This window comes from Rana temporaria, chromosome 6, assembly GCF_905171775.1.
Source record: "Rana temporaria chromosome 6, aRanTem1.1, whole genome shotgun sequence".
NCBI classification, from domain to species: domain Eukaryota; kingdom Metazoa; phylum Chordata; class Amphibia; order Anura; family Ranidae; genus Rana; species Rana temporaria.
In genome coordinates, this window is record NC_053494.1 from 65,772,064 (window position 1) to 65,784,698 (window position 12,635).

General features: G+C 41.0%; 1 protein-coding gene across 2 annotated transcripts in view; it reads right to left on the reverse strand.

Annotated features, from left to right (window-relative positions):
* LOC120943546 (multidrug resistance-associated protein 1-like) overlaps positions 1-12,635 on the reverse strand; it is a 264,397-nt gene that overhangs the window by 243,269 nt on the left and 8,493 nt on the right. For both annotated transcript variants that reach the window (XM_040356912.1, XM_040356911.1), the window contains exon 2: positions 10,354-10,648. In XM_040356912.1, coding sequence (XP_040212846.1) covers positions 10,354-10,395 — 42 coding nt within the window. In that variant the 5' untranslated portion in view covers positions 10,396-10,648. The remainder of the gene's footprint in view (positions 1-10,353; positions 10,649-12,635) is intronic.

Sequence of the window (12,635 nt, forward strand, 5' to 3'; positions counted from 1 at the left end):
ATATATAAAAAAACATTTGTTTTCCTCAGTTTAGGCCGATACGTATTCTTCTACATATTTTTCGTAAAAAAAATCGCAAAAAGCGTTTATTGATTGGTTTGCGCAAAAGTTATAGCGTTTACAAAATAGGGGGTATTTTTATGGCAATTTTTAAAATATTTTTTTTACTAGTAATGGCGGCGATCAGCGATTTTTTTTCGGTACTGCGACATTATGGCGGACACTTCGGACACTTTTGACACATTTTTGGGACCATTGGCATTTTTATAGCGATCAGTGCTATAAAAATGCATTGGATTACTATAAAAATGCCACTGGCAGTGAAGGGGTTAACACTAGGGGGCGGGGAAGGGGTTAAGTATGTCCCTGTGTGTTATCTTACTGTGGGGGGGGGGGGTGGCCTCACTAGGGGGAATCACTGATCCTCTGTTCATACATTGTATGAACAGAAGATCAGCATTTCCCCCGCTGACAGGACCGAGAGCTGTGTGTTTACACACACAGCTCCCGGTCCCCGCTCTGTAACGAGCGATCGTGTGTGCCCTGCGGCGATCGAGCCCGCCGGGCACACGCACGGGAGCGAGCGGGCGGCGCGCACGCGCCCCCTAGTGGCGGCTCAAAGAGCCGCCGTATAGCTACGGGCTCTCGCCCAGGAGAGCCGACCTGCCGCCGTATAATGACGGTGCGCGGTCGGCTAGTAGTTAAAGACAAATATCTTGGTAACGGCAGCAGCTGCTGCCACAACTGAGATATTCATCTTTTCTGTGGCCGGTCCTGTAAACAATAACGTTGGTCTCCGCAGTGGATTCGCCGCAAGATCACCATTATAGGCGGCGGGAGAGGGCCTCCCTCCCGCCGTTGTTCCGCGCCGAAAACTTCAAAACGTCTCTTCCGCCCCCATGCTTCTTAAAGGCACATTTATTTGTTGTAATTTTTTTAAATGACAATTTTTTTTTTTTATTGCATTTTAGTCTAAATATGAGATCTGAGGTCTTTTTGACCCCAGATCTCATATTTAAGAGGACTTGTCATGCTTTTTTCTATTACAAGGGATGTTTAAATGTGTGACAAAAAGTATTGCAATGACCGCTATTTTATTCTCTAGGGTGTTAGAAAAAGAAAATACTGTATTTATTGGCGTATAACACTCACTTTTTTACCCTGAAAATAGAGGGTAAACTGTGCATGCGTGTTATACGCAGGGGGCTGTGGAAAGTTTTTTTCCCTAAAACTTCCCCCTTAAAGTTAGGGTGCGTGTTATATGCCTGTGCATGCTATACGCCGATAAATACGGTATATAATGTTTGGGGGTTCTAAGTAATTTTCTAGAAAAAAAAACGGTTTTAAACACTGAGTCTGTAAAACAGGCTCAGTCCTTAAGTGGTTAAATTCAGTTTCTAGCTAGTAAACTTCCAAAAATAAACCTATTCACCCCTAGGGGAGCAAACTGTGAACAGGTCTATTCTAACATTAATAAACAAAAGAGAAAACAGGATGTCTTCAAGTAAATCAATGTATTCTAGCAAGTCTAACCAATCAGGAAATTAAATCAACATAAGTCTTTGCAAGGAATAAGTGATGCCAACCTAGTGGTAGTTAAGAATGCGAGTACAAGTATTTTAGTGCTGTAGATGCTTTAGAATGCATGATCCATACATGCCAGTGCCTCTTAAAGTGAATTATGTTATGGGGGCAGATCCACATAGAATTAGATCCGCGGAGCGTATCAGAGATACGCTACGCTGCCGCACCTTACCTGGCGGATCTTTGAATCCTCAAAGAATTTGCGCCTTAAGTTACGGCGGTGTATTTCTGGCGGCGGAATTCAAATCGGCGGGTAGGGGGCGTGATTCATTTAAATGAAGCGCGTCCCCACGCCGATTGAACTGCGCATGCTCCATTTTGAAATTTCCCGCCGTGCTTTGCGCGAAATGACGTCTCAACTACGTAATTTTTTGAACTTAGACGTGAGTTACGTCCATCCCTATTCACGGATGACTTACGCAAAAAAAAAATGTTCAAATTTCGACGCGGGAACGACGGCCATACTTAACATGGCAAGTCTATCTATACGCCACAAAATACCAGCTTTAACTATACGCCAGAAAAAGCCGACTACAGACGACGTTAGAAAATGCGGCGGCCGCGCGTACGTTCGTGGATCGCCGTAAATCGCTAATTTGCATACCCGATGCGGAAAACGACGCAAACTCCACCCAGCGGGTGCCGAAGTATTGCATCTAAGATCCGAAGGCGTACGAAGCCGTACGCCTGTCGGATCTTACCCAAATGCTGTCGTATCTTGGTTTGAGGATTCAAACTAAAGATACGACGCAGGAAATTTGAAAGTACGCCGGCGTATCAGTAGATACGCCAGCGTACTTGCTCTCTGGATCTGGCCCACAATTTTTAAGTGCTAACAGTAATTCGTAGTATGCCTGGACACTTTAGAATTTTGTCTCGATTACATGCCATTTGGTAAAAAAAAAAATAATAAACGTATATTGATTGGTTTGGGCAAAAGGTATAGCGTCTACAAACTATGGAATTTATACCAGATATTTATTTATTTATTTCATACTAGTAATGGCTGCGATATTGCGGCGGACAATCTGATACTGACTGAAACATTGAACCAGTGATGCATAGGCTACTTCCAGACTGGAGCAGGGGTGCGTTAGCAGTAAAGCACCGCTAGTTTTAGTGGCGTTTTACCGCTGTTATAGCTGTGCTTTTTGGCTGCCAGTGGGGCACTTTTAACCTGGCTGAAGAAAGGGTTAAAAGCAATGGGCATGGCGTTTTGGGAGCACCGCCCCAATCAGCGGGTGCCGGCAGACATCCATTGGCTGGGACCCACTGATCAGCTTGTGCTGTGTCTAATCACAGCACAGCAGTGGTGTTCGCCCCCTACCCTGAAGTGCCAGATCAGGTACGTGATCCAGCACAAGAGAGGCGCTCTGCCGCCATACTCCTACGTGAGTCGGTTGGCAAGAAGGTTAAATGCCTTTAGTTTATAAGAAGGGTTATAGGGTTATAAGAATTAAGGGAGAAATGTTTAAAAATATGTATAAGTAGATAAAATATATATTTGCTCTTTTTGTATACGAGGGGGGAAAGAGGGGAAAAAAAAAAAAAAAACACACATAAAAACTTCCACATATGATGCGAAACCAGGAAGGAGATATGGCGGGCAAATGAAAGGCGGGCAAGTCTCGCGACCTTCCTCTGCAAATGGTTAAGTCTGAGGTGGAAAAAAAAATGCCTTTAGTTTTGCAATCTATGAAATGGAGATCATTTTTTTTTAAATGTGTTGCAGGCATCGTGACACAATGTGAAAGTGGCATAATTAAGAACCATCTGTCACATGTGTTGGCATTGTTAACGAAACTTTACAAGGCTTTCATGAACTACTGTAGGTGCAGGACTTTCTATTGGGCCAATACTACCCAAAAAAAGCTTTGCAAATAATTTTTTTAATTACCCACTTAGGAGTATAACAATTATATGTATAGTGGTCTAAGACAGGGGTCTCCAAACTTTTTCAAACAAAGGGCCAGTTTTTTTCCTTCAGACTTTAGGGGCAGAAAGTGTCACGGGCCCATTAGTGAGAATAAATATGACCTCAAGGTTGGTGGTCAATAGGAGGAGTGGTGCCCCTATTAGTAGAAGGAATAGTATCCCATCATTGGTATCCATAGAATAAATAATGCCCAATTGTTGGTGACAGTGGGAGGAATAGTGCCCCAAGTGCCGGATAAAGGCTACCAAAGGGCCACATTTGGCCCTTGGGCCGCAGGATTGGAGACCCCTGGTCTAAGACATACTTTATTTGAGGGGTATTTGACAGCAGAACAGTGACAAAATAAAAAAAAAACACTGATGGTGTCCAGAAGTGGAAGTTTATTTGTCCCAGATTCAGGCCAGTTTGCTAAATATTATTATTTTCTTTGATTTAATGAGGTTGTTGAGCTGGTTGGTTAGATTACAAGATTAGATGAAGGAGGTCTGGTTATTCTCGGCTCTATAAAACTCCCAGCCTGCTCAAGATTTTTACTCCACCTTGGAACAAGTTTTTCTGTGTAAGGCAGGGTTCACGTTTATGCAATGCCAGACATCACATCGCATTGCTGTGCAGACCACATGCAATGTCTGTGCAATGCAAATTCAGCCATACAGTTTGTATGGTGCAGAACACTTTTTTTGGTCCACACTGGAATCAGATTGCATGGGTGTTCAGACTCATGCGATTCAATTCCACAGTTCGCACTGCATTCTGCAAACCCATTTGGGGGCATCATTAACTTTCTATTGACATCCCCAGCGGTTCGCAGATGTTAGTGTGAATTGCCTGCGAGTCAGATGCGATGCAGGAATCCGCACAGGAATCACGCTGGTTCCCGCATCGCACCAGTATGAACCGAGAGTAAGGCCCTGTACACACGGACAATAATCTCATCAGGAAAAAAAAACGTTGTTTTCCCTGACGAGATTCTTGGCAAGAAACTCTTGCCGCCCGAGTGTACAGACTCTCGTTTCAAAAGAACCGCAGTTCTCCTGAAAGGAAATAACGCGGTGACGTCATCGCATACAACGAGCATGCACTCATCACATTCGATGCCGTTGCCGCCATATTGCTTCACCCTACCTATGCCGTGAAAGCTACCGCGCATGCGTCAAAGTCATTTCGAGCATGCGCGGGTTTCCACGGCGACAGGTAAGTATATACACTCTCGGGTTTCTCGTCTGGAAACAGGCCGACAAGAATCTCGACGAGTAAAAAGAGCGCAGGTTCTCTATTTTTCTCGTCGAGATTCTGGCCAGATTTCCTGACGAGAAACCTGAAAGCCTCGTACACACCAACGGTAATCTTGGCAAGAAGCAGTTTTCTTGCTGGTTTTTGCCGAGAAAACCAGTCGTGTGTACGAGGCCTGAAGCCTCGTACACACGACCGAGGAACTCGACGGGCGAAACACATCGTTTTCCTCATCAAGTTCCTTGTTAGGCTGTCGAGGAACTCGACAAGGCAAGTTTCTCCATTCCCGTCAAGGAAATAGAGAACTTGCTCTCTTTTTGGCTCGTCGAGTTTCTCGACAGTTTCCTCAACGAAAATGTACACACGACCGGCAAGTTTCTTGCTGTTTTTTGCCGAGAAACTCGGTCGTGTGTACGAGGCTTTAGACTCTGGAGCATTGGACCACCTGTGTGGTGAAAGCTCATGTTGGTTTGACAAGGCCTGTGTGGCAAGGACTTTGGGTTTGGAGAGAGTTAGGCACCCAGTAGGAGTCAGTTGCTCCAGGTCTTTTAGCCAGGAAATTCTGTGTTTTAGTAAGTTGCCAAAAGGCAAAGATATATTTTCTTTTTTGTTTTGTTCTAGTCTAGTGTATAGAGTCATTGTAAATAAACAGCACGTGTTTCACCAAGAACTGCTGTTTGCTTTACCTGTTTAAAGTCTTGTGAACTCATCCAGGTAAGTCATGCATGCACCACTCACAGGCCTCACAGGTATCTTGGAAACATGTTTTAAAACCATGATCAAAGAATAAACCTTTGTTGGAAATTACCCTTGTTGGCTTAAGTCCAGTTCACACCACATGCAGTCCAGTGTGTTTTCTTTCTGCATCCAACACGCATAGAAATTAGATTATATGGTTTCTAATGGAAAAGTTCACACCTGTGCAGTCAGATCCAGGGCTTTCCATTTCCAGAAAAAAAAAGTAGAACATACTGCATTTTTCCTGCACTGGACAGTAAAACGCATCAAAAATGTACAGGAATGCACCGGAATGCATCAAAAATGCATCAAAAACACACCGGACCCCAGTACAGGAGAAATTAAGAAAAAAGCACCTGGAATGCATCTGGAAACGCATCATAAATGCACAAAAAATGCACTGGTTCATGCAAAAAACATGCTAAAAACATGCATGCAGAAACGCATCTGGAACGGATCTGGAGTCCGTTTTTGTGGTGTGAACCAGCCCTTAATCTCTATTTAAAGTTTTAGATATCTTATCACCAAGCATTGAATTGCATTGTAGTGGATCATACCACTAGTATGCTGAGCTAGTTATCTAGCCATAATTATAATAGGTGATTATAATACTTTTAAATTTTAAATTAACAATGAATGTATTACCACTCAACATAGAATACCAATGGTGCACCGAAATGAAAATTCAGAATGCAACCGAAACGGAAATGGACGGCTTTAAAAATGAATAAAAAATAAATAAATATATAAATATAATAAATAAATATATTTATATATATTATAGATATATATATATATATATATATATATATATATATATATATAGATAGATAGATAGATAGATATACACACACACACACTATATATATATATATATATATATATATATATATATAAATATATAGATACATACATACATATATATATATATACACACACACATAGATAGATAGATATATTTATAAATAGTTGTATTTTGTTCGACTTTTTAATTAATATCATGAATTTAAATGAATATTAATTTATTGTTGGCCATTATCGACACCTTTTGAAGACATGCTAAAAATCCTGCTTGCTGCATTTTTTGTGCATATTTGGTCAGTTAAAAAAAAAAAACACACAAAAACTGCACCTCCGTATTGAAATGCATTGAAAATGGAGCAAAAATGCATAAAAAATGCACCTGTAATGCATTTTTGAGTCACATGACCTATGAAAAAGACCATAAGCACTATAAAATAGCGGCAAAATTGCTGGCGTTTTCGGAAATCATTATCGCAACCTTTTTTCTTTTCGCACAAAACTAAAAAAAAAAATTTTGACGGATAATTTTCAGCATATCAATATAGAATACACGAATAAATTAAGAATTTCTGATGGCTTTATTTGACCTTACTTTATAATCTCCTAAAATGGAATTTATAACAAGGCATTCTTGCCCTGACTGCTAGAGGACCTAGTACAGGTGCATTTTACAATCTAGGGGGAGAATGACTGGATGAAAAAATGTTGGAGAGCGATCGGGATGTCCAGGTACAGGTAGATATTAGACCTAATAGCAGAGATTAAAAAGAGACATTCTGTTGACCCTTTAAAAAAGCTTTAGTAAGGCCTCATGTAAAACATGTCATTCGGGTTTTGAGCATCAATTTATTGTGGAACTGTAAAGAAATGGGTAAAAAGATTCATAAGGAGTATGGAGGACCTCAACTATAAGAAAAATTAGCTGAACTGAATTTACTCTTTGTGAACATGCAATTTAACAGGTGGCATATGATCACTATAAAACACTAAATGGTCTATATGCACCTGGAGCAAAAGAAGTTTAATCTCTACATATGAAAAGGGATCTTTACATAGATTAGTCTTCCCCAGGAGCCATTTCCAGCTAACTCAGTACATTGCTTCACAAAAGGGTGGGTTTATAAATGCACAGAATATTAATATTCTAATATTCTAAGGCAGGGTTTCTCAACCAGGGTTCCATGGAACAATAGGGTTCCTCCAGATGTTGCTAGGGGTTCCTTGAGCAATTTCTGCCTCTAAGGTAATTCTTCCTAATGACCACAAGTGTAAAGCTGGCTACACACTATACAATTTTTATACTATTTTCTTGTACAACTTTCCTTTAGGTTTATCAAACCATATGTTATGAGGTCAAACCTAAACACTTTCAAATTGTATGCAATCAGCCAGGCCCTTGCACTACATAGTTAAAGGAAATTGAACAACGCAAATTGTATAAGGTATCACACTAATGTATCATAAATCGTAGATATACCCGTATATACTCAAATATAAGCCGACCCGAATATAAGCCGAGGCACCTAATTTTACCACAAAAAACTGGGAAAACGTATTGACTTGAGTATAAGCCTAGGGTGTCCATTTGCATGCCTCACTGTGTCCATGTGCATGCCTCAGTGTGCCCATGCCTCACTGTGTCCATGACTAGACACAGTGATGTTTAACATGGGAGTCTATGGAAAGGTTGCCAGGCTTTGAAAAATCGGTGCTCCCCAGCCATAGGTTACCCAGACAACAAACTTTGCACACTTTTAGAGGAGAAATTGGGCTACAGGGGACCTACGACCGGCCAGTACCGGGTCCCCAAAGTCACTGGAGAAATGACCGTTTAACATGGAAGTCTATGGAAGGGATGCCCGGCTTTGAAAATTCGGTGCTCCCCGGCCAACAAACTTTGTACACTTGTAGAGGAAGAACGGTGCTAAATGTTTGGGGTCCAGGGGACCTACGCCCAGGGTCCCCAAATTCTGGGAGATCAGGCGCACAAAGGTGACTCGAGTATAAGCCAAGGGGGGCATTTTCAGCACACAAAAAATGTGCTGAAAAACTTGGCTTATACTCGAGTATATATGGTAGTAATTTTTAGCAGGGGTTCCCTGAGACCAGAAAGTTATTTCAAGGGTTCCTGTGTGGAAAAGGTTGCGAAATAGGGAAAAAGGGGATTTTCAGTTGCCTTTTGGGATATCAAGAAGGAGCAAGAAGCAGCACAATTTTTTCACTATATCCAAGATGGAAACATGCTCTGGTGGATACAAGTTCAACCGACAAGCTGTCCACTTTATGCAAAGTCCACCTTAGGTCCTCTTTCTCCACCTTAGGCTTCATGCACAGGGCCATACAGGTGCTGCACAGACATACAGTATGCTCTGATAGTGAGGGTTATTTACGAAAGGCAAATCCACTTTGCACTACAGGTGCAAACTACAAGTGCAAAGTGCACTTGAAATTGCACTGAAAGTGCACTTGGAAATGCAGTTGTTGTAGATCTGAGGGGGACATGCAAGGAAATAAAAAAACAGCATTTTAGCTTGCACATGATTGGATGATAAAATCAGCAGAGCTTCCCCTCATTTCAGATCTACCCCTCAGATTTACAGTGCAATTTCAAGTGCACGTTGCACTTGTAGTGCAAAGTGGATTTGCCTTTCGTAAATAACCCCCAGTGCGTGGACAGCAATACATGGCAGCTGATGGTCTTGGAAAGTGATTACACAGGTTATGCAGTCACGTGCATGAACAGGTACACTGCCCAAAAGCCCCGAAAACGTGTCCAGCATCCCATAATGGGCGGCGCTTTCACCTAGCAGCAAGAGAGTCGCTGGTTTGAATCCTAGCCACAACACTACCTGCCTGGAGTTTGAATGTTCTCCCTGCGTGGGTTTTCGCTGGGTACTCCGGTTTCCTCCCACACTCCAAAGACATGCTGGTAGGTGAATTGGATCCTGTCTAAATTGGCCCTAGTATATGTATAAATGTGTGCTAGGGACCTTAGATTGTAAGCTCCTTGAGGGTATGGACTGATGTGAATGTACAATGTATATGTAAAAGCACTGCAAAAATTGACGGTGCTATATAAGTACCTGAAATAAATAAATAACTTGCAAGTATATACAAGATATGGAACACCACCAGAGCAAGCTCGACCTGCATGCAGTACCATCCTGTCTTCGAACATAACATTGTTCCAGAACCATAGCCATTCTTTAAGGCTGGTTTCACACCTATGCAAATTGGATGCATCCAACTCGCATGACAGGAGATTGTGACCAGCTCTCTATAAAGGCGGTTCACATATCTCCAGAGCGGCTTGCACAGGAGTGCTGTGCGTCTTTGGCTCAGTTTTAGAGCCGAAATCAGGCAAAAATTTGTCCCAGAAACGGAGAACAGGAACGCACCGGACCCCTGCTGCGATCGGCATCTGTCAGAGGTGTGAACACAGCCTAAAGAAAGTTTCTCTCATCTGTTACTAAACTTCATTTTAGGAACTCTACAGCTTATAAACACAAGGAAAACTCAGGGTGTAGATGCTGTACCCTGTATAGCACAAAATGTAAATGAAAAATGCTCTTTTTTCAAGTGCAACTATGAAAAGTAAAGGAACAAATCTGTCTGTATGCTTCAGAAACACTTGTTTGTCTTTTTGCCTCCTTAATAGTAGGCCCATATTACATAAGAAAACCCTTTCATGTGAACGGCAGAAAGGTTTTCAGATCTGTGTACATTTAGACACCTCCATTCCATGCCTGTCGGCCACCACGCTATTTACATCCTGCTGTAAAATCCTTGTTGCACTGGGTGCACCTGCTTAATCGTTCCTCATAGACATCTGGGGCTGTCTCCCAAGGTTGGAGATGCAAGGAAGACGGTCTCAAAGAAGTCTATAAGGACCTGGTTTGTCAGCACAAGCAGGAAGAAGACTGGACCCAAAGGATGTAAACAGTTTGGGGGGCCAAGGCTACGAGATTCAGTACGTATGCAGCTGGTGGGTGGGGGTAAGTATACTTAACCATTTTAATCCTTTGTGGTATCAAGTCATACAAAAACATAATGCTCACCCAGAACTTCCCAGACTCATCAAGTTTGCAGAGCCACTTCATGCTTGCAGTTGGTACAAAAACACTTAAGCCATATGGGAATACGCGAAGGAATTCAGGGCAAGTTTTTAAAATGTAAACAGCAGTGCAGAATGTCTTTTAGACAAAACTCCCCAAAGTGAGTCACCGTTGTTCTGTGATATAATCTATATTTCAAGCTTCAGCAACATTCCAAGATCTTCCTCTCATTGTCCAAAGCCATTTGTTAAGTTTCCTTTTCACTCCATTAATGCAGCATAACTCCAACAATCAAACCCTGCCAGAAAAAGATACAGATGTTGAATGGCTAATGACAGTCAGCGACAAAATGAAATACAATAGAAACAATGGCACAAGGAAAAAATAAAAAAATTAAGAACTCCTGTTTAAACAGTCTGTACAGCTGTACAGCCTCTAATGGCAGATCAATTGAAATCAATATACTGTATAATCTACATATAGAGTAGGATAAACCTTGGGACTTTTGGAACCAAAATATATGATATGGGTGGGAAGTAAATCCGGAGCTTGTAGAAAGCATAGAATTTTATTAAAAGAAATTTGTACTAAGAAAATACATACGCTGTCATTTCTGAACTGTTCTCCTGAAAATGTCAGTTGGCTGGCTGTGATGCAGCTTCAAGCTTTATATTTTCAGAGCCACAAACCTGGAATAGTTGCTCTAGATTCATCTGAAGTGTTGACATGTGATTGCATGGCTTTGTTAGTCACCAAGCTTGCTTTATCAACAAAGCCCTGTCAGTAATGCCGCATACACATGACCGTTATTCATGTCATGGAAAAAAACGATGTTTTTCTCGACGTGATTCCTCTCAAGCCTGCCTTGCATACACACGCTCGTGAAACAAAATGTTCGAGCAAATCGCGGTGACGTCCAACACGCACAACGGCACTATAAAGGGGAAGTTCCATTCGAATGGCGCCATCCTTTGGGCTGCTTATTCCAATTTCCCCATCTCATAACTTGCTTCTGAGCATGCACGTTTTTTTCCCCCCTCGTTAAAGCGTACACACGACCATTTTTCAAGGTGTCAAAAACGATGAGAAAAAATAGAGCAGGTTTTAAATTTTTAAGGGCCATTTTTCTTGTCGAGAAAAATGCTCTGGGGCTTACACACGACCATTTTTCACAACCAATTTAAAAAATTTAATTTTTCTCGTCATGAAAAACGGTCGTGTGTACGCGGCATAAGAGTTATCTCTGCATTTCTTTCTAGATACACTCAGTGTGCACCTAATAAGAAAACATTTCACATAGAGCATATCTAGAAAGAAATGCAATATCAACTCTCATGCCGCATACACACCATCACTTTATGTGATGAAAAAAAACGACACTTTCTGTGAAGTAAAAAATGAGGTTTTTGAAACTTCATTTTTCAAAGACGAAGTTGCCTACACACCATCGTTTTCTCACAATGTTCTTGCAAAGTGAGGTTACGTTCCACCACGTTTTACCATTGAAGCTTGCTTCATAAGTAGCTTCTGGGCATGCGTGGATGAAAAAACGTCTTAGAAAACGACGTTTTTTGCTACACACGGTCAATTTCTGTGAAGTAAAAAGTGCACTTTTGAAAAACGACACATAAAATTGAAGCATGCTTCAATTTTTTTTGGTCGTTTTTTACAAGACATAAAACGACGTTTTCCCCCACACACAGTCAATTAAAGTGACGTTTTTAAAAACGTCATTTTTTTTCATCACATAAAGTGATGGTGTGTACGCGGCATTATTGAGAAATTCCAAAAAGTAAAACAAAATAAAAAATTTAAGGCATTGAAAAAAAACATTGAATACTGTCTTAAAAAACACCAAAGCTGACAAAGAGTGTATGTCAAGGCAAAAACCTTAAAAAAAAAAAAAAAACACAAACACACACATTTAATACATCTCTGCATTACATGAACAGTTTCCCATGTTTTATGACTTTGACCACTTACCAAGTCACACCAGTACACCCCCTATGGACCAGAACAGTTTTTACATATCTGCTGTGCACCTGTTTATTTGCCAAATTTTTAATTACTTGCATTACTTGGGATTTTTTCTCTTTTATTGGTTGAACTAAATGGACTTGGGTCTTTTTTCAAACTATGTTTTGAAAAAAGACAAAGACTTATGCCGCCTACACACGATAATTTTTCGGGTTGTAAAAAACAACGTTTTTTATTTTATTTTTTTTCAAATTGTTTTTATTAAAACAACGTTTTTTTAAAATGTCATTTAAAATGATCGTGTGTGG